The 25483-nt window shown below is 37.4% G+C and overlaps 1 protein-coding gene across 1 annotated transcript; it reads left to right on the forward strand.

Moving 5' to 3' along the window:
- Positions 1–1651: 1651 nt before the first annotated feature.
- USP53 (ubiquitin specific peptidase 53) lies at positions 1652–24640 on the forward strand. Its single transcript, XM_009911763.2, has 15 exons — positions 1652–2043; positions 4414–4506; positions 7743–7877; positions 8538–8651; positions 8734–8816; positions 9128–9233; positions 10000–10146; positions 10617–10766; positions 11205–11376; positions 12150–12299; positions 13449–13592; positions 13824–14553; positions 15582–15655; positions 19853–19952; positions 20766–24640. The coding sequence occupies exons 1-15, from the start codon at positions 1900–1902 to the stop codon at positions 21742–21744; spliced, it is 3321 nt and encodes a 1106-aa protein (XP_009910065.2). The 5' UTR covers positions 1652–1899; the 3' UTR covers positions 21745–24640.
- The last annotated feature ends 843 nt before the right edge of the window (positions 24641–25483 follow it).

A 25483-nucleotide genomic window follows, 5' to 3' on the forward strand; every position in this document is an offset into this window, starting at 1 on the left:
CAGTTACCAATGTTTCTTTCAAATAAAGGAGAATGGTTTTAGGGGTGCAAGACTACCTGCAGCTATTTTTGAAGGTCATGCAATCAGTTTCTGTGGTATTCCAGCTGGACAGCATTGAACAGCTGTAGAACCATTTGATGTGAATGTGTTCCTGGTTGTTCTGAGCTGGGGAAGTTACCTTCCAAGTTATACAGCATTCCAAATACAAGATTTGGTTTATTTTTTTTTCATTTAAAATGCTGCTCACCAGTCTTGAAGGGCTTGCACGCACAGTGGACAAACATTGTCATGAGAAGGCTTCAAGTTTTCAAGTATATTCTCTAGTATTTATGTTCATGTAAAATTTAAGGTCTCTTGGTTGTAGTGTGAGGCCCAAATTTCAGGGATTTTTTTTCTTTCCCAAATATGCAGCCTTAATTGCTTTGGTTTATTTACACTTACTCTGTTCATTCTGTTCTGTGCTATTACTTCAAATGTTGATGCAGATGGTGTAGTAATGCCAAGCTGAATAATTCATTGTTGTTAGATGATTGCTGCATGGGCTTTACATGTGCCTGTGGTGGTGTTCTGGGTGATGAGTCATTTAACCTTAAATATGTGACTTCAACAATGAGAGAAACAACTCTTATTGTTGGAATGTGAAAATCTTGGAGTTGGTTATTGGAGCAGCTACCAGAATGTTTTTGCTATGTTTTTCTGGATGCTTTAAGAATGCAACAAGGTTAATGATGTATTTGTGATCTGCTTACTAGGTAGTACAAAATTTGAAAGCTGAGTACTAGTTGAGAATACATCTTTAACATCTTAGTAATGTTAAGACCTAGAAATACATATTAGTCCATGTGATTTAGTGGGATACTGAAATCAAAACCATCTTAGGCTTTCAAGTGTTACAAAATATTTATTTCTTGTTACTCTTTGTTAGACTTGGAGATCCCAAAATAACTCATATTCTATGGTGTTTTTATAAGATGTTGCATATTTTCAGCAGAACCTTTGGGGTAATTTTATGATGGTTTTTAGAGGTGTATAACAAGTTAAAAGATAATTTATTACGACAGGTAAAATGGTTTTGAGACACAAAAACTTAATTAGCTTCTAGATGGCAATTGTTTCTCCTGCTCTTCTCTGGGTATTGTATCTGCCTTTAGATTAAGAGATTGTTTTTTACAGATTAATAGAGTGGTTTGCATTGGAAGGGAATTTAAAGATACTTAGTTCAAACACATTCTATTAAACCAGATTGCTCAAGGCCTTATCCAGCCTGGCCTTGAGCTCCTCCAAGGTGTTTTGGCCATGATCATTTCTGATAGGAGGTCTTAAACATTTTCAAAAACCCTGGGTTTATATTTTTCTCTTTTTTTCCTATTTCAGATTCACTGAAAAGAGAATGAAATAAGCATGGAGTCTTCTAAACTGGAATATGTTTCCTGGGTCACAGTCAAAAGTAAAAAGAAGGAACGAAGTGAAAGAACAGGAGTATAATGCCCATCAAGAGCTTTTTATTTTTGGGAGATATATATAAACTTGCAATATAACACAGCTAATGATTTGTAGTAATAGATTATTGGTATCCCTGGAAGAAATCAGTTACTGTGCTACTTTTTAAATAAGAACTTTAATAACGTTTAACTGGACGCACTTTTTTTTTTAATGTTTTTAAGCCTGAGAGCTAAAATCTTTGTACAGCTGTATTTTGACTGAGTCTGATCCCGATAGATGGCTGGCAGCTGCTCATGGAAAATGGACTTAAACCCATGAATGGTTACTCTTCTACAGAGTTGGATGGAATGCCATGGCTTTAGAGCAGTTCTCATAGGACCTTCTTTTTTGCCTTGCACCCATCATATCCTTAAATATTTAACTGTAAACAATTGCAATTATAAAGTTTAAAAAATAATGGCATGGGTAAAATTCTTAAGGAAACCTGGAGGTAACCTTGGAAAAGTTTATCAGCCTGGAAGTATACTGTCCCTGGCCCCTACCAAAGGCTTGTTAAATGAACCTGGACAAAACAGCTGCTTTCTTAATAGTGCTGTGCAGGTAAGGAAAAAAAAAAAGAAAAAAATATTTATTACACAGTTCTGGGTTTGTAGCAGCTTAGATGGTCATAGTAGGGAAAGCATTTTCTCAACAATGCATTGTTTTGTTACCACTTGTCTTGTATTTTTCTGTAGAACACATGTATGACCATACTTTTAAATGGTGTTAAATTGTTTTCTCAAGTTCTGAATGATTCCAAGCAGGACAGAGTAGCATGTCTATTTTGGAATGGACCTTCCCAAAAACAAGCAAACAAAAAGAAATGTGGCAGTCACAGAGGAAAAACAAACAACCCCACAACTAGTGGAAGTCATTAGGGAATTGATTAAAATTAAATGTTTAATTTTTTGCAAAAAGTGACAGCATGTTCTTTTGCTTTCACACATTAGAACATCAGGAAAACTTCCCTTTTGTATTTGGAAACTTATGACTCAACTTTAAAACTTGCTGCTTGAATTTTGAAACTAATGGTTCTGCTAAACACCAGTTTTATTTCTTGGCGAAATTCACAGGACACTTCTTAGTGCGGGGAAGCCAGTAGTATAACTTCAATTAAATAGGACACTTTTGACTAAAATACCATTCTCTCAGAGTTAGCACAAGTCTGTAGTACTGAGGCATGTTGGAAGATGCACATATAGTTGAAAGCTTTGATTTTGATCTTGGTAAATACTTGTGGAATTAGAGTAGCAGATATATGTGATACCACAGAAATATAACTTAAGATTTCTTTTTACTCTTTGTTCCTATGCATGTGTATTACCAACCACCTTCTTGTGTGTGTTTGCCTGCGCGCCGTACTGTTTTCACATGAGCTCTACTTGAAAATATCTTGGCTCTTTAGATCTCTCAAGTATAGCTTAACAGTACACTGACATTAGCATGATAAAAAAATTGAGATGTTACAAGCCTCCTTGTGACAGGGAATGTGAGGATCCACTTAATTCTGTGACACAGCAGTGCTAGCCTTTCCACATTGTGTGCAAGTCAGAATACCAGTCACCATTTGGATTTTACTTTTAAATCTAGAAATTAGCATTAAGAGATTTCTAGACAGTGCAAATAAATAGCAGAAAAATATATGTGTTTGTAATGCTTAGATTTTGGACCTGATCATTTTCAAACTGGCAGAGGGCTTCATAGGTGTGTAGACTTCTAAAAATACGTGTCTTAAAAATGGTATAGATATAAACATAGGAGATAGGAAAGAGATACCTACATGGTATGTATTGCATCTAAACACGTTTCGAAATGTACAATAGATTTAGTAGAATGAGTTTGCTGGTTTACATTCAATGGGAACAACATGACCTATATTCTCTTGCAGTTTTTATTATTTTCCCTTAGGCTGCCCTAAAATTAAACCCTAAGTCATTTTTGGTTATAGTTTCAGACAGTCCTACTACTTCACAACCTACTGCTGTTTATCAAGCAGTGGGCTGATGATTCGTATCTGCCCTTTTACAAGGAGGAATATGTTCCTTTCTTTTCTCCTCTTTTAACCTCTGTTCAACCTTCAGAACAGAGGTTGCAACATTCATTTTCAGATGCATCCTAATTAGTTGTAGTTTGTATATTCAGAGAGAGGATTTCAATTTTTTTATCTTTTTTTTCCCCTGGATTTGTAGCTGTGGCGTTACTGTGCCTCATGAGAGCTCATTTTGGGCTTTCTTATTTTATTTTTTAAATGGACAGCTTTCTAAAGTACTGCACTGATTGTGTACCTAAGATATTAGATACTGAAAGCAGTGTAGTTTAGCCAACCTGACGTGACCTTTATATGGAGTAGTTACACAAATAAAAGGTAGAAACATACCTGATTAAGCACCAGGGTTATTTTGATATGTGGAAAAGTACATGTGTTTCAGCAATTGTTTTGTTAGTAAGAGACCATAAGGAAGTACAGACTTAACTTGGGGTGATGCTTGCATTTTACCTAGCAATTAATTTTTTGTGTTTATATTTTTTAATTTTATTTGGAAGAAACCATTGAGAGAGGGAGAAGGAAGAAATGAAGTAAACCCCTTTCTGCCTTCCTCTTGTGTGAAGCCATAATGACTATGACAAATTTAGCTTGCTGCTTGTTTGCTAAATAGTACTTCAGCTCTTTTTTCCATACGAAGTACCTTGTTTTCCATTATTTTAAGATCTTCAAAAAGATCTAAATTCTGAGAGTGGTGAATGCAAACCTTCCACTTCCACCTCCACAATTTACTAATGGAAAAGGGCTGCAGTTCTTGTAGCAGTGTTGGTGCTCAAGTTGTACATGTTTTAGATGACATTTTTTTTCCTTTAGTTTCCCATATGTTGCTATGTTAAATAGAGAGGCTTCAGAACTCATTGCTTATTTTCTGTAAAACTTCTTTGCAGGTGTTATGGCAACTTGACATATTTCGCCGAAGTTTAAGAGGTTTAACTGGACATGTGTGTCAGGGAGATGCCTGCATATTTTGTGCTTTAAAGGTAAATAATTTTTGGAAGAAGCATCCTTCCAAATGATGGGCAATTTTAATTTTGACTAATTTGTATCCATACATATGCTTGTGCCACTCCTCCTGTGTAAAGAAGCAATTTAGATTTAAGGACAGTTTTAACTCATTGTTACAGAAATGTTCTCTTGTGTTTAAAGAAACTGTATGCATCATGCAGTCTTTTCTCTCTTAAAAGACAGTGTAACCTATTTAAAAATGTCCAGCTAGTGCCTCAAAGATGTTTTTTTTTAAATGTTATTTGCATGCATATGCTTTTGTTCTTTCCTGATTACCGTCTTTACACAATGACTGCATTACTGTCTGTTAAGATCCTAAGATTCTTTCTGATCCAGTAATTGCTAATAACAGTGCAGGATGTGGTTGTTCAGTTTGCAAGTAATGAAAGTCAAGTAGTGGAACTAGAAAGCTAATGAAAGATGGCACCTTTTAATGTTTGAAACGAAGTCAGATCTGCATATCTTAAGTAATGCAAAAAACTTGCTCTTCAAACAGTTTTGTAACTCATCTGAAGTCTTGAAACAAATGTCAAATTCTGTTAAGTTCTTACTGCTTTTACTGCGCTGGTATTTTGGCTGCCTGCAGTTACCAGGTAAGTTACTGTGAGCATATCATCTCTGCTTCATTAGGGTAAAAATAACAATGCAAATTGTATAGGGATATTTTTTAGTAGTGTGCATTGCAACTGGACTGTAAAGATGCTTTTGGGAGTCTATTACAGGACTGTAGAATGTATACTTAAACACAGTAGTAGGTACAGTGATAGAACTGGGAATCACTCCTCTGGTGGGAGCTGAAAGGGACAAAACTGTTTGAAAGTGTAGCTCATTTTAGGAAGTGTTTTTGGCAATGCTAAATTTTAGGTAATAGTGAGCCAAGAATTTTAGAGTTTCTTGTCAGGGAATTGCACAGACCAAGCCCTGTTACTGAATAGGTCTTTTCAGGCAAGATGGTTGTTTAATCTTTCAGGAGGTGTACTGTGTAGGTTTTCATCCATTTTTACTGTTTGTCTGTTGCTGTATGGTATAGCTGGCTTTGAAATGTGTCTCTTTTTCCAAACAGTGCCATTTTATTTCTTTGGTTAATAATCAAACAAACAAAAAGCAAAACAAAAAAAAAAAAACAAAAACCAAAGAAACAAACACAAACCCCAGTTTTGAGACTGCACATATACAGACTAACTACTTGAGGCTTTTATTCCAACCTTTTTAAAAGTTCTTGACTCTAACAAAACTTGTTGAGACTTTTTGTTTCACCAGTGTTTTGATGTAGGTCATGTTCTTCTGTGTGCTAGATGCTTGATTGCATTTGTACATAATGTCCAGAGCGTAACTTGGGCACACCTATGTTTTCAGATAAAATCTTTTCCCTTTCTTGGGGTGATAGCTTTAGTTTCCTGGAGGCTTGAGTGTATAGGAAGTCATGCTCATATCTGATGTCATAATATAGAGTAAACTCTTATCACCTTTTCCTTTGACTCATGTTGCATGTGATGTTCTGATCATGTACAGTCTTGTTCAGTGCTGCACTGGAACTGTCTTTAAGAAATGAAGAGGGGTTGAAAGGTGACTATTGATGGAATCTGTGTAGCATTACATGTTCTTAATGACTAGTCAGGTCAGTGAAATCACAGTAAAAAATAGTGTGGCAGCTTCAGTGTGCTCATAACATGAAGAAGATAGTGCTCGTGGTGTGTTGCGATTGAACCTGTAAGTATTCAGTTGTTCCATTCTAATGGTGCACTTGTGAAGACTAGTTGCTTCCTTTTACTCTCACAATGCATCTTCCCATGTTATTTATCCAAATGAATTGCTCTACTTGAATGTATGGCCTGTCCTGGACTATCATGTGTTCCTATTTTGGCATATTCTCATGAGTACTGGCAGAAAGTGGTATTGCTGCTTTGACATTGGTTAGAATGGAGTTAGTTATTAACAGTGTAGTTACGATCTTTGTAACTCTCTGGCCATTAGCCTTGGTACTGAACTCAAGACATTGTGCTTAACTCATTTGGAAGTATCCATCCTCAGTCATTAGGTACACTACTGACTTTGCTTGCTTGGCTTTTGTAGATATTGGTTGATGATTCTGTTTGTTCTGTTTAGAACCTGGGGAGTTCTGATTTTCATACAGTGTGTGTTCTGGATGAGGATGCATTTTAGTAACTTGTTTGTGACTTGGGGGTAATTTTGGTGTGGTTTCTTTTGTTTGTGTGTTTTCTGTTGTTGTTTTTGTCATCTTGGGCTATTTTTACCCTTCTTATTTATATCTTTGCCTTCTGTCCCACGGATTTTTTAATTTTAAACCATAAGATCTCTGTATTTTACATGGCTGCTTCTGATTTGCTTTGCCTTTATTTTCTTCACTTTAGAGAGAAGTTTTACTTGGAATTCTTGGCAAAGGAATACACCCTTTCATATCTGGAAATGTTTTCTCATTAATAGCTTTTAACTTTCAGTTTTTTCAAAATCGACCTCCTTTACCTGCTAAATAGTGAGGTCACTTGCATACCTACCTCTGCTGAAAACAAAAGCAGTAGCCAACTATCTTTTGGGAAATGAAACAAAAATCAAGTACAGTTTGCTCTCATGTTCTAGGACAGCAGATATGGACCTGTTGTCTTGCATTGTGTGCGTTGGTTCAGCAGAGCAGATTTAATAGCAAGGATTATCAGTATTCTTTCTAATGTATGGGAGTGTTTTTATATAGCCATAATTTTAATAAAGACTGCTATTTCAGACAGGAGTATATGTAAATGTTAGACTATTTAATAAGTGATGGGTGATAAGCTAACACAAATGATATTCTGTTATGCCCTAAGGAATCCAAACCATCTGCAAAGATAAGATACATATACATGAACTGTCGTTCCAGTGGCCAGATCAAGAAAGCAGTGTAATTCCAGACCAGGGCTTGTGCTTATGGGAGCTTGAGTCAATCACTTGCATTTTTATATACTTCTCTGTTTTTTTTCTACTGGATCAATGATCATTTTAGTAGCATAACTTCTAATAAGGGAATGAGTAACAGAACACAGAACCTAAGTCATTCTAAGTTATTTAGTATTAACTAATTCCTGAAGTTACAAACATTTATCAGTCTATGTCTAGCTATGTCTCGCTGTTTAGCCTTGCTGAACTGATGGATTTCTGTAGAACCACAGTGTCTGGTCAATGACTAGTGAAGCTAAATAATAGTATTCCTTCCTAGGCAATATTTTCCCAATTCCAACACAGTCGAGAGAAAGCACTCCCGTCAGATAATATGAGACATGCCCTGGCAGAAAGTTTTAAGGATGAACAGCGTTTCCAGCTTGGATTCATGGATGATGCAGCAGAATGCTTTGTAAGTATTCTTCGTGATAGTTGAGTAGAATTACACTAGTTCTGGCTGGTTGTTTTAGTAGCTTCAGCCCCACAGGTAGGATACAAATGACATAATTCTATTGACTTTTTTTTATGCCAGTGTAGGGGAACAGACACATGGAGTAAGAACAAAAAAGGAAAAAAGGGCTGTGCTCATTCATGATGACAATCATAGTACCTTCCCCTTCCCCTCCCCCTTTTCATTTAGGGTTAAAAAGTGAGATTTGGGATGGGATCATATATGTGCTGTCTATGAGCTTCTTCCCTGTTTCTGTCGATGATGCTGATGCAGAGAAAAAGCTGTGAGGAACAGCTAAGACAGAGGCCTGATCAAAAGATATTTCAGTCATTGCATGCAAGGACATTAATATCATGTCTTAGTCTAAGAACAGCTTTTTTAATTTCCCTGGAAGATTCACTTCAAAGGAGACTGCACTCTGGAAGATGACGTTTGGAAACCTTCATATGAGAGCATTCCCATCCAGTGGGTTGAGACTAGGGATGGAATTGTATACACGTTAAATCTGTAGGTGGACTATTTGTAGCCAAGGGGGCGTAGCTGGAGTATTAAACTGTAAAGTCACTCTTCTATTCTGACTTCCTCAGTTCAGTTTATATTTACATTATCATTTCTCTTTAGGAAAATATCCTTGAGAGGATTCATTTTCACTTAGTGCCAAACAGTGAAACAGATATGTGCACTTCAAAATCCTGTATTTCTCACCAGAAGTTTGCTATGACATTGTACGAACAGGTCAGACCTTTATTTGATTGCTCTAACAAGTAAGCTGTTTGCACTGTCCTGAGTGAATAAAACAGTGGTTTTGTTTTTGTAGTGTGTATGTCGCAGCTGTGGAGCATCATCAGACCCGTTGCCTTTTACAGAATTTGTGCGTTACATTTCTACCACAGCCCTGTGGTAAGAGCTTTTGTTCTTGTATCTCACTTTTCTGCACCCATCCTTCCAATAATAAACAAAGCATGCCAGACAAATTATCTGTGTTAAAAAGGAATGTGTATTCCTTTGTTTAAATGTGGTTTCGATGTCTAAAAGTAGCATTGACTGTCAAAAGCCAGCTGTAGAGAGGGCTTGACAAAATATGTATTGCTACTGATTTACCTCTGTGCCTTTACTTTTTAGTTATAAGATACAGTTAATTGGGAATTGATTGTAATACACTAGTTCTTAAGAAGGGAGATCCACAGGGCTTTGCCTTTATCTTTTTACAGTAATGAAGTAGAAAGAATGATGGAGAGGCATGAACGTCTCAAGCCAGAAATGTTTGCAGAATTGCTGCAGGCAGCAAATACTGCTGATGACTACAGAAAGTGTCCTGTAAGTAAACAAAGATGTTGCATTGCTTTGAGAAACAAGGGAGAACTTTCTAGGATATGAAATCAAACTAAAGTGTTCTCCTAAAACCAGGATTACCCATGGCCACATCAGTACAGTCATCTTAGGGTAGAAAAGCCCCTAAATTTATGTTTTATTGCACCAGTTATAGATAAACATGGTATTGTAGGTGCAAGTGGTGATGTTATTAGCTCTGTGTTTTGTTCTTCATTTCAGGTTCAACATTGAGCTCAATGGTTTTGATTAGTTGGGGCAGCTCTGTTTTCTGAGTGGAGCAGCTTTAGTTCATATACACTGACAGCTTGATAACATTGCCTTCTCTTGAAATAACTTTGTTTACCTTGTTCTCTGCAATTACTCTGTTCCTTAAATGGTTCTGTGTAAATTCTGTTAATTTAGGAAGTGTAGCAAAGTACACAAGAACCCACAGATTCAAACTTAAACGATGAAATGGAGAGGGACCAAAAGAGAAATTGTGATGGTGACTTGGGTGCTTTCAGAGATTCCTGTTGTAGTGGTGATTGGATGTAGAAGTTTGTGTAGTTTTCATCAGAGTGTTTTTATGATGAGGAATTTTGTCCTTAAATTGTTAGAAACAAATGGTGTCATTAAATTTAAGAATTAGAAGAAGTTTTAAAGTTGTTTTATTGCATTGTTACTTGCCTAGTAGCTCAACTTTAGACTTCCATTTTCTTAGATATCTTTGATTTCCCTCCCATCACTTTTTTTTTCTTTTCTCTTTTTCTAGAGTAACTGTGGTCAAAAAATAAAAATCCGTCGTGTTCTTATGAATTGTCCTGAGATAGTCACAATTGGCTTGGTCTGGGATTCAGAGCATTCTGACCTGACAGAAGAGGTCATGCGGAATCTGGCAACACAGCTTTATCTTCCTGGGGTATCTATTTGCTTACTATATTTTAGGTATCGATAAATATGGGCAAAATATGAACTATATATACATAGGTATTTTTTGTAAAGCACAGTTTAACTTCAAACCTTATGTCTGCTTTACCATTCTTTGTAATGAGCTACTTGATGTAGTTTCTGTGAGAGAAAAAAAGTTCTGAACTTATGTCTAAGTACAAAGATGAATATAGCTGAATTCCTAGCTGAAAATCTAGGAATATCATGTTCAGTTTAAAAGTTGTGGAATTATTCCAGAGCATTGTGATTTTACCCTTTCAGCTTTGTGAAGTGTTAAAATAGACCTAATTAAGTACAAGAATTGTTGTTTATACTCATGAAAAGTTGTATAATGCAACAGGATATGTAACACCAATTGCCTTGGTGAAGTGCTGGTAGTAAGTCTGGAAACTGAGGCTAAATGTTTTACATGTGTTTTAAAATATAACATTTTTTTCCCAGCTGTTTTATAGGGTTACAGATGAAAATGCCAAAAATAGTGAACTTTTTCTTGTGGGAATGATTTGCTACACAAGCCGACATTACTGTGCCTTTGCCTTTCACACCAAGAGTTGCAAATGGGTGCTGTTTGATGATGCTAATGTAAAAGAGGTAAATATTTGGTTTCCTGCTACCAGCTGTAGTGTTCCTTACTTTTCTAGTGTGCATTCTAAAGACACCAGACTTGAAACAAGTCAAATAAATGTATTTATTAAAATAAACATGAAGTTTTGTAAATCAGTTTCCACAAATGAATTTTAGGATTGACCTCTGTAAGGTTCTGCCTTCCAAAGTGTTTAATTTTTACTTCTTTTAATGAAGAACATTTAACTGCTGGCAGCTGTAATCATAGAGCTAATGTTCTTTAGCCCATGTAATACTGATTGTAGCTTTTTGCTGCAAATTACATAAAGTTATGCGCCAGAGCATTAGATTTTAATGTACCTGTGGAATTGGGCGTGTGGTATGTGTTGCTTATATTATTCTTTCCATAATTGGCTTCAATGAGGTTGATAATTTTGCAGGTTTTGTTTTGTTGTTTCTTCTTAGATTGGAACAAAATGGAAAGATGTAGTCTCAAGGTGCATTCGGTGTCACTTTCAGCCATTGTTGCTCTTTTATGCTAACCCAGATGGCACAGCTGTATCTCCAGAAGATGCTCCAAAGCAGATTATTCACTGGTCTCAATGTAAAGCAGCAGGAGGAAATGGGGAAGACTTGGGTAATTGAGTTTTTGATTGTTTAAATACAAGTATAGAACTGGATACCTTGGTCAAAAATTACCTAAAGGGTCTCAAAAGAAGATATTACTATGTATAGTCAATATTGGAAGTACTTGGTTTGTGTCTGGTAAAGGAATATAAATTGAGACTTCTGGATAATGGGGAAAATTTTTCTATTGCAGGTTATTCACAACCACACAACTTCAGTAATTTCGGAAGAAAATCGTAGTATATTTATGTGCAGTATCTTATGTGTGTTGATGCATTTAAAACACCTTTAAAATGCTGTAAGAAGATACTTGTAAAGATTCATACAAATATGGAGATAAATTTGGAGGAGGTGTGTTTGTGTATATGTACTCACACACAGAGGGAACACAGTTGAGAACTTTGGGAACAATAGGAAGGAGCTGCAGGAAACTTCTTTTGTCTGAGATCCATGTAGCATAAACCTCAATATGCAAGAGTCCAGTCTTTTGGTTCTGTAGACCAATTGAGTATGACACATTCCTCTTTGCATGATGAGTAACAATAGGACATAGACTGCTTCAGGGAAGAAAGAACTGAGGACACTTCCACTGGTCTACGACTATAAATACAACACTACATAAAATGTTACAGAATATTACTGCCTAGCAAATTGAGATGTGGTTTGGGATTTTGGTGAGGTACTTTCTGCTTGGTTGCTTGTTTTCAGTCCACAGTTTAAAGTATTTTCTTCTTTAGATACTGGAAACTTTAAATTTCTAAAGATACCTATGTTATTTGCTAGGATTTGAAAAACCGGCTGTTCTGAAGTCAGACCACATGAAAGAGAATGGAATTGGAGACTCCACTAATCAAAGGAGTAATAAAAAACTTCAGCCAGATAATTCAGCATTCAGTAGAAGCCACATTCAGGCTAGTGGTGGTAGAGGGCCAGGTATGTATTCTCCACCTCTGAAAAATCCCCAGATGTTTCTGTTTACGAAATATTTCAGTTGATAGTTTCAGATACATGCTAGCATCAGGTCTAGAATTATTTCTAAAGGAGGAAAGTCATCCCTGAATTGAACAAATCTTTGAATAGCAACTGATGTGTAAGGAATAGCTGCTATGGAGTGTTGACTTTTCTGGAGAACTGTAAATGCAAAATCTTCTTTACTGCTCGTTACTCCAGCATAAAGTGGCTCTTGAGGCCTTGATCCGTTTCTTAAATATTGTGCATCATACCTTTCAGTCATACTGTTGGTTAAAAGGCACTTGAGGCTAGTTGATCTTTTTGAGCAGGTGGTGGCTTTGTGAATCATTGGCTATTTGGGGAACATTGTTCCTTAGCAGTATTGTGATATACAGCATTGTTTGTAGTCCTGTGTATTAACAGACTTTATCTTATGTTCAAAAAGAATAGTAAAGGTCTTACCTGTCTAAAAATCCTTTCAATGTGTACACTAGACTTCCAAGCTATAAGGCATGAGGCAGAGTCTTTGAGCTCTGCATACTTTTTAAGGAAGAGATGCTGCCTTCTCTTGAGATGCATTTCTCCTCTGTCTTCATTGCTGTGTTCTTAAACTTTTGAAAACAGACAATGCATAGCTTGGTAACTCTTACTCTGGGTAGAGAGGTGTCTCAAAAGTGGTCAGTGTTTACCTTTCCAGACATAGAAGGATTTTTTTTGTTTTCATAACCAGTGTCTCCACTGTTAAAAAGAAACCTTCACAATGAGACAAGATTAAACTTAGATTCATTTTTTTTCAGTATAAGTCATAAAATGGGATGTAAATAGTGTATTTTTTCAAAATGGCTTGAGCATTTGATTTTAATAAGAGGTGTTGGTTCATTCTGTGATTCTGTGTTTGTAAGACATGATTGACATACTGCTGCTTTGGTTGTTTTAGTGAACTACTTGGAGATACCTATAGATGTACATATATATTAGACATCAGTTTCCTTAATTTGTGTTATGTCATTCATTAGTCTTTTTAAGTAGTGCTGATAGAAACAAGTAAATGTTATGGTACACAAATATACTTGTCTTTTGATGATTAATGACTTTTTAGTCGTGTTCTTTGACAATAAGTATTCTTTGCAGCTAAGTTATGCTACAGCGATCAAAAGGACAGGCTAAAAGACCTATCCAGAGAGTGTGCTCAGAAAGCTGCTGATATGAAAAGCTTCTCGTCTTTGCGAAAAGATGCAGACAGAGGACCAAGAAAAGAGTCTGGGAGACAAAGAGGTACATCTTGAAATCACTGGGTATAAGTAACTTTTAGCATCAGTACCAGCTGTGTGGAGTTTTCTCTCCTTCCAAGAGAACACACTATAAGATTGGAGATTCCCAGTTTTCAATATTCTGAAATACATACTGAATTTGTTTGGATAGTGTAAGAAACACAAATGCTGTAACAGTATCAGTTAAATATTAATGAGAACTTCAATGGAGCTTTTCTGTTTTTCTTGTTACAAGATTTGGTTGGGGAAGATCGTTCCAGTGTCAAGTCAGGGTCTCCTCCAGTTGGAAACGGATTTAGACACTGTGCTGATCAACGCATATACAGCAGCCAGGGGAAAGGCTCCTATAAGCACGACAGTGCCCCTCACCAGGCAAAGCTTTCTGCACAGGGGCTTGGATCACACAAACCAGAAGCTTTTCCTGCTGGGGAGAAACCAGTGATCAGGACTCGGACTGATGGTGTCACTGGCTATGAAACAGATGCCAGTCAAGACTCAAGGGACAAAGGAAGTACCAGCAGCAGAAGCAGAAGTAAAGGTTGGAAACCAATGCGAGAGACACTAAATGTAGACAGCATTTTCAGTGAGACTGAGAAAAAACAGCATAGCCCAAAGCACAAGGCAAATCCCAGCAGTAAATCTAAGCATGAAAAGGAGCGAAGTTTTAATCATTGGCCAAAGGAGAACTATATTCAGAAAGGTTTAATGACTATATATGAAGATGAAACTAAGCAGGATACAGGAAGTCGAAGCTCACTGGATTCAGAGGGCAAAGGGAATGCTGAAAAAAGCAAAGGATTTACAGAGAGGAAAGTTCATGGCGATAACTGGCAAATTCAGAGGACAGAATCTGGGTATGAAAGCAGTGACCATATCAGCAATGGATCTGCAAATCCAGACTCGCCTGTTATTGAAGGAATCATTCCAGCAGATGTCAAGAACATTAAAGAAAGTGCTTCCTGCAGGTAATGCTCTTGGAACTCGCTTAGCTTGTCTTTACAGAAGAGTAAGTTTGTTCTAATGTTCATTTGTTCTTCAAAACTCCAGAAAACATTCTCTGGAGCTTAATATGCTTGAAGTCAGGTATGTAGAATGCTAGGAACATATCTAGACAGAAGGATGTTAACCATGAAGTGTGACGTTTTACCTTCACTCAGAAGCTGCAGCACTGGCCCTGTTTGGAAGGCACTGAGCTGCATTGTTTTGGCACTGAGCCAGAACTGCTAAACCCTGCTGAGGGGCAGGGTGTGTTAATTTGAAATAATTGCTGCACTTCTTTAGTTACAAAGTTTTTAGACCGTGAGTAGCCTGTCATCTGTAATGGAATACAAGTGCCTGTATAAATCACATCTGTAACAATCGCCCCTGACAGGCCTATGGGAATGGCAGTAGGTGAACCTTGTATACTATTACAATTCCAGAGCAATGGCTAGTAAATAAAACCTACAAATAAATTGAATTAGGTGACAAGTGGTATCTATTCCTTTTGAAAACCATGACAGAAAGCATGTTTTCAATGCTGTCAGGCTTTCTTGGTGATCTCTTAATAAGTATGACTTGAAATTTTTATCAAATTCCTTAGTTTACAATGAGAGAGAGCAGTGGTTCTTACTCACAGATGACACAATTTTTCTAGTGTTTATATCTTTGGAGACCAGCTGCCTTTATTAAGCAGGCTGATGTGATACTAAGATCATGAAAATTCGCTGGTTTATGTGCTGCATATTGGGCATTCTGCTATGGTACTCTGGGTATCCACTCATCCCAGCCTTACTCTAATTTCCAGAACAAACTGGGAACACCAGCCTTGCAAACTGTGTGGGTTTTTTGTCCATCTGTATTAAAAGATACAGGTCATCCTATATTTCTCTGCATCAGTACAGCTTCTCATATGTAGGAGCAGTGTTAAAAGTATTAAAGGACCACCACTGCTCTGGGTATCTTCTCTGATTGTACATAAACCCTTCAATTTATGCATGTGCTTCTTTTACAGTGAACAGAGCTTGTCAACCAAAAAAGCTGACGGTGTGTTGCATTCAGTATCCCAGCAAAACAGAAACTTTTATGGTAAGAACTTTAACTTGTATAAAGAACAGGTTTTCTAAAAATAATTTAAATGTGCCAAAATTTTAACACTAACTTACTAACATTGCACAAGATGAACAGGTTTCTATTTAGCCTTTTTTATGTTACAACTTTGCTGCAGGAGTTAATGTCAGGAGAGGTGGTAGATGCCCTGCCCTGGCAGTGTTTAAGACCAGGCTGGACAGGGCTCTGAGCAACCTGATTAGGTTGAAGACGCTCCTGCTCACTGCAGGGCGAGGCTGGATTTGAATAATCTTCTAAGGTCCCTTCCAACCCAAAGATTCTACCATTCTATGACTTTCTGCTGACATAAAATATCCAGTATAATTAATTCTGTAAGCAGCCTTAATTGCTGGTTTCTTTTTAATTTGATGGAAATGATTAAATGCAGATCTCCAGTTCTGTTGCTCATATTCTGCTTCAAGAACATATTTTTCAGTTGGATGCTGTTTTTTCACCAAGTGTGCATGTGCTTTTCCAGCCTCTCCCCACCACCCCACCACCTGCCCCTGCTACCCCCCCAAAAAAACAAAAGGAAAGGAAAACCATGGTCATTTTGTCCACTCTTGTTTTCCCCAAAAGCATTTATCTCCATGAGATTTTTTGGTGGCTATTAAGGAAGACTTTTAAATGTCTGGGTGGACTATGGTACCATTTGTTTTCCTTCAAGATATGAAGCAATATCAGGAAGAAACACTTGCAATAAGGAAATCTACTTCCTTTTACATACTAATATGTCGGCTGGGTTTTTAGAAAGTTGATAAATGCTTTGGCATATAAATACTACAGGTCAGCATGAGGCCAGCCAAAATCATTATCTAATGGTGCTGAAACAATGGAATGGTGCTTTACAAAGAAGTGCAATAAATATTGGGCCACTTCCCCAGGAAATGTTTGATTTTTCTAGATACCGTACTTCTTTTCAAATAATGTATAGCATGGTTTCTTCTAAGGCTTAAACTGGGGGGAGGGATTGCCATACCTCTTTTATCTTTTCTGTCATCATTCCAAGTTAAGTTTTGGTCACAGAACTGTTCTGATGCTTCTTCATTTTGACTAAAAAAAACCCAAACCAAACCCAAAACCACAAACACCACAACCCACAAAAAAACCCCACCACAAATCTGAGCTTGATGTTTACATGGAATTCAAAGAACATTTAGCATTATTTTTATTCTGCTTTAGTTCTGTGCTATAGTTACTGTACTAATGGGGAAAATAAACCCCAACACTTGGATAGCAAAAAGGGGGAAAAAAAGCCAGCAGTGAAAAATACATAAGGGATTCTGTGTGAATGAAAAGTAGGTAGATTCAAACAATGGTTGTGCTTAGTAGTGAATATTCTCCAGAGAGAACCATGTCCTGTACATAAACCTTTCAGCATGTATCATGTGTTTTGTTTAAAAAAAGCACAGTGATTACAGGTGACCCTTTAGAGTGGTCATAAAACATTGATGTGAAGATCCCATCTATGCAATTATTCTAATTTAGTAATGAACTTCTGAATACCAAATGTACGTATTCTGAATCAAATGTGAAGCTCTCCCATGTGCATGGTTTGGAGAACAATACTTTTAGTAGAAATAATGGACTAAAAAGCTCTCTGAAGAATTTGATCATTTCACATTCATGTGGGGTGAAAGATTTGCTTAGAATCCATCTATTGGTTCTCTAAAATGTGTCTCTTTAGCATGGAGACAATGGCAGTCAGCTTGCAGGTATCAGTTGTATTACCTTATGTTATATCTGTGAATATTATGAACAAGACCTGAACTGGTAGGTAAATGCCAAACAGACTCCTAGAAAATAGTACTGAAAGGAATGCTCAGTCCTTTCTGAGGGAGGAAAAGTTTGTAAGAAACTTGAGGTAGCTTCTCATGGCAACTTCAAAAAATATCTCTGAGTAATTTGTTATGTGTGGAAGTCTCCTTAGGCAAATAATGTTAGACTTCTGTTTATGCTCACCATTTGTGTAACTGCTTTACCAGTTCCTCAGTTTTAACTGGAACTGAATAGCGAGTTAAAGCATGCCGCTACTTAATTCACTTAACATGAAACAGAACCAAAATACATGCTTTTCTGGAGTGTCTGTAAATAATAGATTAAAGTTACTGGTTTAAAAAAAACCAACCAAACAACAACCAAACCCAACCCTAAACTTTAAAGGCTTCCAAATGGAGACAAGCAGCATGTGAAGATTGAAATGTAGAGCACTCTCATATTTGTAGTTCCTTTATTAATGTGAGAAGTTTGCAACTCAAAGTAAATGATACAGACTTTCAGGAGTGGAATTTAGAAACAAAGAACTGAGAAACTTTTGAGATGGGCAGAGCAGATTGAAAGCAGAGTAATAGCTGGTGCTGTCAGCTATTGCTTAGCTTCAGAACTTAGCGAAACACACACGCAAGTATGCACCAACACTCCAATAAAATCAACAGAATCAAGTTTTCATTTTTTTCCCCCAGATGTTTAAAACCATTGAAAAAAATTCCAGTAATACATAAACTTACTGGAACCTTTCAGTCATATATTTGTCGTTTCAGCTGGGTACGGGGGATGTCTGGGTTCTGAGAGAGGAATTTGTTGCAGTACTTGTTACAGAAAGTGTTACAACTTGGGTTTTTATTTGCAACTTAACAAAAAGTAAATAATGTGGTAATCAGAAGTACAGGAAACATGAAGGTATAGCAGATTAGATGGAAACTGAATTTAATGTGGTTCCCACCCCCTCAAAAATTGGGCTTTGCAGATTTTTGCAAATGTTACAGGTTGTAAAGGGAGATAATAGAGGAGAACTTGTCTGTGCTACCTGCTAGCTATAGAATGGCTGTTTAATCTTTTAAAGTCTGGATTGGCTATTCAGTCAGAAAACTGTTACATTTGAATTGTTGGTAGGCTTTTTATGACTCATTGATAGGGATGTCTGTCTCCAGCCAAGCATGGTGCTGGTGTGTCCCATATTTAGGTTTGCAAAGAACGTTGGGCCAAAATTCCCAATCGAGTCTGTGTCTGGTTTTAACCATGCATGGATATCCTGTCAGCAGAAGAGAAAATAACACTTCTATTTTTAAGTTAGCTGGAATTCTGAAGGCGCATGCCACCTGGTCTCTTGGAGCAGCTTTGGATGAGTGTGCTGTGTTCACGCTCAGGAGAACCAGTGTCTGAGCCTTTGCTGCCGCCTGCTGACTCACTTGTGCTACTGCCGCTGGAAGGGCTGGACGGTTCAATCCCTTAGGAGTTTGGCTTGCGGTGAAAATTAATACATTAGTCTGTAATCTTCACATCAGGCAGTTTGGGGAATGAAAGAGCAGTTGTGTGGATTTCCTCTGAATGGCTTCAGAGGTGGTGACTGGTTATAATGGGCTAGTCGTTGCACTAAGAGGACTTAGAATATCTGTCTCTAAACAAATGGGCTTGTCACTTGCCTAGAGAGTGTTTTGGTTTATGTGGTGCTGACATGAACATTTCAATGCATCCTTTATTTACTGTTACCTAGGAGCTGCAATGTTCAGAAATTTTGTAGTTTTAGAGAGTGATTCTTTGCCTGTGAATAAAAGCTTCTAGAGTGTGAGTGTGGTAGTGCTGGTGCAGGCACTCTTGTCTTCTGTCTACTCCACATCTCTGTGAACCATGCAGTTTGCTCGTTTTACATCTATTTCAAACAATGCATAATACATTTCTTAAAACCAATCCCTACAAATAACAAACAAACCCCAAATGCCCCCACAACATAGAACAATATTTATTCCATCTAATTATTATTACATGTGAAATGTCAGAAAGGCTAAACATTTTTTATTGTAGAATTCATATGACTTTGGATGATTGAATAAATATTCATTGAGAAAAAGCTGCTTTTGACATTTTGCTTTTAATTAGATGAAATATTAAGATGACCTTGAAAACATACCTTCAGGACTTCAAAAATGTGATACTTGCCTATTTTTAAGGTAACATTTCAAAAAAGAGAACATTTTCTCCAGATTATTCTGGATGAATACAAGATCTGATCTGTGACAAATTGTCATCAAAATGGTTACTTTTGATGAATGTCAAATCTTGAAAATAACTAATTGTCCTGTTGTGTTGTGTGTCTTGGTTCTTTAACCTCTGAGGAATTAGAAAGAAGGAATTGGACTATATGTCTACTTACTTTGAATTTTTTTTTTCTACCCCCAGACCTGAGGAAAGACCTGATCAGTTCAGAAGTTAACTACAGACCTCATGTTAATTTCCCAGCAGAATTACATGTGCAGGTGCCCAGTCCTCCAGTGAAAAGGTAACTAATACTGTCATTACTACTGAACTACTGAATTCTGTTACATGAGAGTAATCAATATTCAGCATGCAGAAGTCAATGGATTGAATATTATTGACAGACAAAGCCTTATGTGTTTTACATAATTGACAGGACTAAATGCTCTCTGTCTTTATTGTGATTTTGGTGCCATCAGTGGAACCAACTGCTCATTTTACCAGTGCATAGGGTTTTAGTAGTTCTCTGTATTGAATTTATGTACTACAGCAGACAGTGATTACCAATTTGTGGTCAGTGCAGCAATCTCAAAGTACTGAAAAGTGTGGCTGAAAGGGGAGGAAAAGGAACCTTCTGCTTAGAAGCTGCTGTTGTATACTTGTTGTTTCTAATTTGTTTCTGATATGAACTACAGGTGCTTGGTACCTCCTGAAAACCAAGAATCTACATACAAATTTAGCAGTACATCTGGTTTTCAAATATTAGATTTGTATCAGACTGAGCAACAGGTATGCTCATAAGAGAGCAGAGGTCATGTTTGACAGTCCTGAATGTTGAAGGAGCTTGTTTCACCTTACAATCTCCTCAGTCTCCTGCAGAGATTTTTTGGGGGGGTGGGGAGGGGCACTTTGTATTTCAAATGAAAGAAACCTGGGACTGATTTAACACAACTTTAAATCAAATGGCTGTGTGTTAAGCAGATCCCAGTTCTGGAGTCAGTTCAAATATGTAGGCAGTGTTACCAAGGATCTTGGGGGAAAAAAAATCATTTGAGTTATTTGAGCTTTTTCTTCTGTTTTTATGGATGGATACATCCTGTGTGCTTTTGTATTTTAGAGTTGAGATGCCTGACACCAGCAGGAAACTTTTCCCATCATCAGCTCTACAGCCAGTTCTTAAAGAGATTATTAAGTCAGAAAGTAGGAGTAAGGTAAATGAAGAGAATTCTTCAGAGTGGCTCAATCCAGACAAATCTGAGAAGATGAATATGTCAGTTTATAGCACTGATGGCGTTTCCCAGCCCTATGCAGATATTCTCTGTGGAAGGAAGCCAATCAACAGTGACCCTCACTCCTCTTCCCAGCCACAGCCTCATCATGCAAGAACATTTGGTCCCAAGATGGGGTTACCACCATGTGTGCCACAGAACCTGTCAGAAAGGCCTGTGGTACTTCCCCCTCCTGGTGAGCATGCTGGGCACCCACCCCAAAGGGTGGATGCTCTTTGGGTGCCTGAAGCGGTGTACCAGAATCTTCCTCCCCCTTTACCACCGAAGAAATATGCCCTGAATACTTTCCCAGGATCAGAAAATAACTCGGCAGCTGATGTGAAATCGACAGAAGTGTTGCACAATAACCCGCTGAGGCAAACAGGGGCACCTCTGAAATCTGCATCAGAAGCAGGCATATTTACAAATGAACAAAGACTTAAAGAGCCATTGCAAGGGAATGAGCTGTTTGTTCACAAACCGGATTCTCCGCCTCGCTTACCAGTTAATGACTTTTGGACAGTGTCTGAAAACTTTCTAAAGAAAGGACCTCGGCATATGGGACCAAGTCCTGGCTGTGTGGATGGAAATGATAGTGTAGCCCTAACGACTTATTTTTCAGTAGATAGTTGTATGACTGACACGTACAGGATGAAATATCATCAGAAACCCAAGCTGTATTTTACAGATAGTGGAAACTTTCACAAGGAAAAGCATCCTCCATCAGCTGGAGAACTGACTGCAACATACCATGCTCCTGAGCCCAGGCATCCCGTGCCTGAGCAAAGGTACAAGGCAAACATTGAAGGCATCCACTGCAGTAGATGAATTCTTCAAATCCCGTAAAACCCAGATGTTACTTTTGCATTTCATGTAGTCTGTAAATGGGCCCAAACTCTGAGCCTCTGTGTGATAACAAGGTACCCAGTTGACAGTACTTGTCTTAGGAGTTAGGACTGTTTAAATGAATATGCAAACAGAGGTGAACAGAGGAGAAGAGGTGCTAAACTTGTGGTTCTTTGATTTGTTACTCGAGTTGCCTTAATGCTTACCTCTGTTACCCAGCTTGTCTTCTACAGCTTGCATTAAAAATGGTCCCTTTGGGCATATGCATCTTCAGCAGTGGGATCAGCTAGATGTTACTGATTTTCTAAGAAGATTCAGTTACAGTTTAAAAAGTGTTCCTTCAGATTGTGGTCACTACATACCTAGCCTAACAAAAGGGATAAACATACTACCACATGTAATGCAATAAATATAGTTGTAATAGAGCAATATTTGTCCCAATAGGTAGCAGGAGGTGACTTTTTTTTTTTCCTTCTTCTTTTTCAACTGACTTCTCTGAGAGTCTGTGCTTTCACAAGCAGCCTTCAAGTGTCTTTAATACAAGTTTACCCAGAGAATTTCTAACTTTTTATTTGAAAAGCCTTAATAATAATAATAATAATTTAAAAAGGGTTCTGGTTTGCAAATGTTAACTTATTTCAGAGAGAATTCAAGTAAGCTGCAGTAATAGTCTATCCTACTAACATACCTGTTGTATGCTGGTGTACATTTTTCAGCACATTTATCAGATCTGTTCACCCTATAAAACCTCCTACAATTAAATGTAACCACATAAACTACGAACTGATAGAGCAGGATAGGACGCTCATTTTAAAATAGAGTTATCATGCAACTAGGAAAGATTAATTTTGCAAGGTATTAGATATATTTACTGCTTATGTTCAGTTCTGATTTGATCTGCAAATGCATGCAAAGTCAATGCTGCTATTGACCTTCCTGTCTTTTGCCGGCTATGAGCAATGCTTAATGGGGATCAGATTTTACTGACAACAGTTTCTGATTTGGAGCAGTCCTGCACACATTCTGAATGAGCAGATCAGGCTGGGTGAAGCTGCAGCCATTCAGGCTGTGGTGGCTGAGGGGGCATGTAAAAAAGAGGTTCCTCTCTTCCTCTGCTCTAGCACTGCCCTGCAGTTTCGACAGCTCTGGAATTTACCACATCATTCGTTAACCTCAGTTTCAGTAACCAAGAGGAGGATTTATTTGGCTTTTATTGGATGAGTTAAATCAGTGCACAGGAACTATCTACCAAGCACTGATAGCCAGTACATGGCCTACAGAGGGCTGGGGAGGAAAGAGAAGAGGATTTCACCAGGATGGCAGCCCTGAGTGCTTGAAAGGAGCAACTGTGTCTTGTGTTGTCAACGGCAGGGAGTTGTTTCAGTCTTATCCTAACATTGAACAATGTGTAATTAGAATTCATGTCAGCAAAGTTTGACACAATCCAAAAAGGCTAAATTTTGCCATTATTCACCCTTGAGTGTTAACTTGAGGTGCTGCTGATTTACATCTAAAGATCAATGCCTTTTAGTTATGAAAATAATGCAAGAAGGTTAAATACGCATAAAAAACACTCATGCTTGTACTTGCACTGTTTAGTCAGAAAGGCTTTTTTATGTTTCTAAACCTTACATGAGTTTTAGTGCTTCAACCAAATGTTGGCAATTGTTTAGCAGTTATCCAAGGTATACATTTAAACAGTGGTTTGGGTTTTAAAACTACATGTAATTTACAGTAGAACTGGAAGATGATATATGCAACCAGAGGAATTTTACTTCTACCTTCTTGGTCAAAATTTGTTGTAGCACTTCTTAAAAAACCAGTTCTGTAATTTGTAGGGCAAATAACTATGCATGTTTAAGTGTGGCTGCTGGTGAACAGCAACTCGGATTTATCCTTTAGTAAGCAAATCAGCTGAATAGAGAAAGAACCCTGCAAATGGAAGATTCCTGATGGCAATATTTTTGAGGTATTTCAGAACCTGTAAATTTAACTTTTCTAGGTCATCTAGCGATGTTACACAATATGCACAGCTAGTGAATTAAAACTGTTGTCTAATACTTGTTTAAGAAAACAAAGACTATTGGAATTTGTAAATAATGTATGATTTGTAAGATGTTTTGCAAAGACCTTGTATTTGAAATGACAGTATTTTTATGGATGAATAGCACAGCGACAACTGTGAATGATAGTAGGCCACTTATTTTTAAACCTGCATAGCAATGTTGATACTTCTGTCCAAGGAGCAATATGAATGCCTATTACTGATACCAATGAATCTGGCTTACAGTAGGCACAACTGGTAAACTTATTTTTTAAGTAGCTGCAGTAACTTAGATGTACTTGAGTCTCCTTGCTTTGCTTGAAACGATCTTACCAGACATCTTCCTATGTGCCCCATGTTTACCAGGTATTTAACTAAATAGACAGCTAATCAAGGCACCTTCTTTTTTATATTTGACTCTGCACTCCATGTATGTATGTAATATTTTCAAACTAATATGTGGTAACTTGTTTTAATTTACCTAGGGTGCCTATTTATTTTTTTTATAAATGTCCTCTTCCAACTATAGATTTGTATCAGAGCCTAGACAATTTTTGTAACAGTAAAGACATTAACAAGTCTTGTAATTAATATATTTTTCAGTCTTTAGAAATTATTTTCCTGCAAAGTTCTGCTTGTCCAAACTCTCAGATAAAAATGTAAAATACCTTTTTGTCTGCTGTTCTTTTTGTACTCCACATTTTTCTGAAGAAGTGGGCTTTCCAGAAGGACAAACTGACAGGTAATGTTGCTGCTAATGGTTGCAAATTTTGCAGAGATGGTAGTTGTTACTTCCTTGATCAGTAAAACTCATCTTCTGAAGTACTTGTTTATAAAGCTCTTAATTAGATTTAGCCTTTTAGATACCTATGTAATGTGTAATTTCTTTATCATAATCCTACAGCCTTGTTAACAGCTGCCTGCTAAGTTACACAAGCCATCTTCCTACCTTACAACCTTTGCTGTCAGATCAGTAAAATTTGCTTGAATTATATATTTATGTGCTCTGAGAGCATATGAAATACTTTTGAGCCCAGTGCATCACAAGCCTGCACTGTTAGCTTTAGGTTTTCTGAGGCAAGTAAAAAACGTTCTATGTCAGATCTGGCTCAAAGAGAAAACTAATTTACTAGAAGGTACCTTGAAATGTCTTTAAATTTTCTAAAAGCTGTCAGGACATTCTCACCCATTTTCCTTGACAAAAACAGAAATGGAACAACATTACAATGCCTTCCTAGCAGGCTCTTCCCTTGAGCTTTCCCCAGTGAACTCTGTAACAGTTTCACTTGGCAACCTCATTTTTCTGCTTCTGTGAATTCAGACAATTCAGTGCTGCTGTGCACCATGAGCCCAGAACTCTGAAACTGCTTATTTCATCAGCACCAGCAACCAAGGTTATAAATGCCAGCAGGGTAAAGGCAACTCAGTTCTTAAAGCAGAGCTAGTCTGGTACAGAAAGCAAGCCTCTGCCCCTGGAAGAATTTCTTTAACAATCAAAGAAAAATAAAGATCCTATGCCTGCTTTGGCTTCCCAAATCCTATTTAACCTGATACTTCCCTGTTTCCTTTAAAGTGTCAGGACACACTGCAATGTTTCTGAAGTCTGGTTATTTTATTTATTCCTGAAAAAAACCCAACAAGCATGAAGTGTACCTCCCAGAATTAGGAACTAGTATT

Source organism: Dryobates pubescens, chromosome 24, assembly GCF_014839835.1.
Source record: "Dryobates pubescens isolate bDryPub1 chromosome 24, bDryPub1.pri, whole genome shotgun sequence".
NCBI lineage: Eukaryota > Metazoa > Chordata > Aves > Piciformes > Picidae > Dryobates > Dryobates pubescens.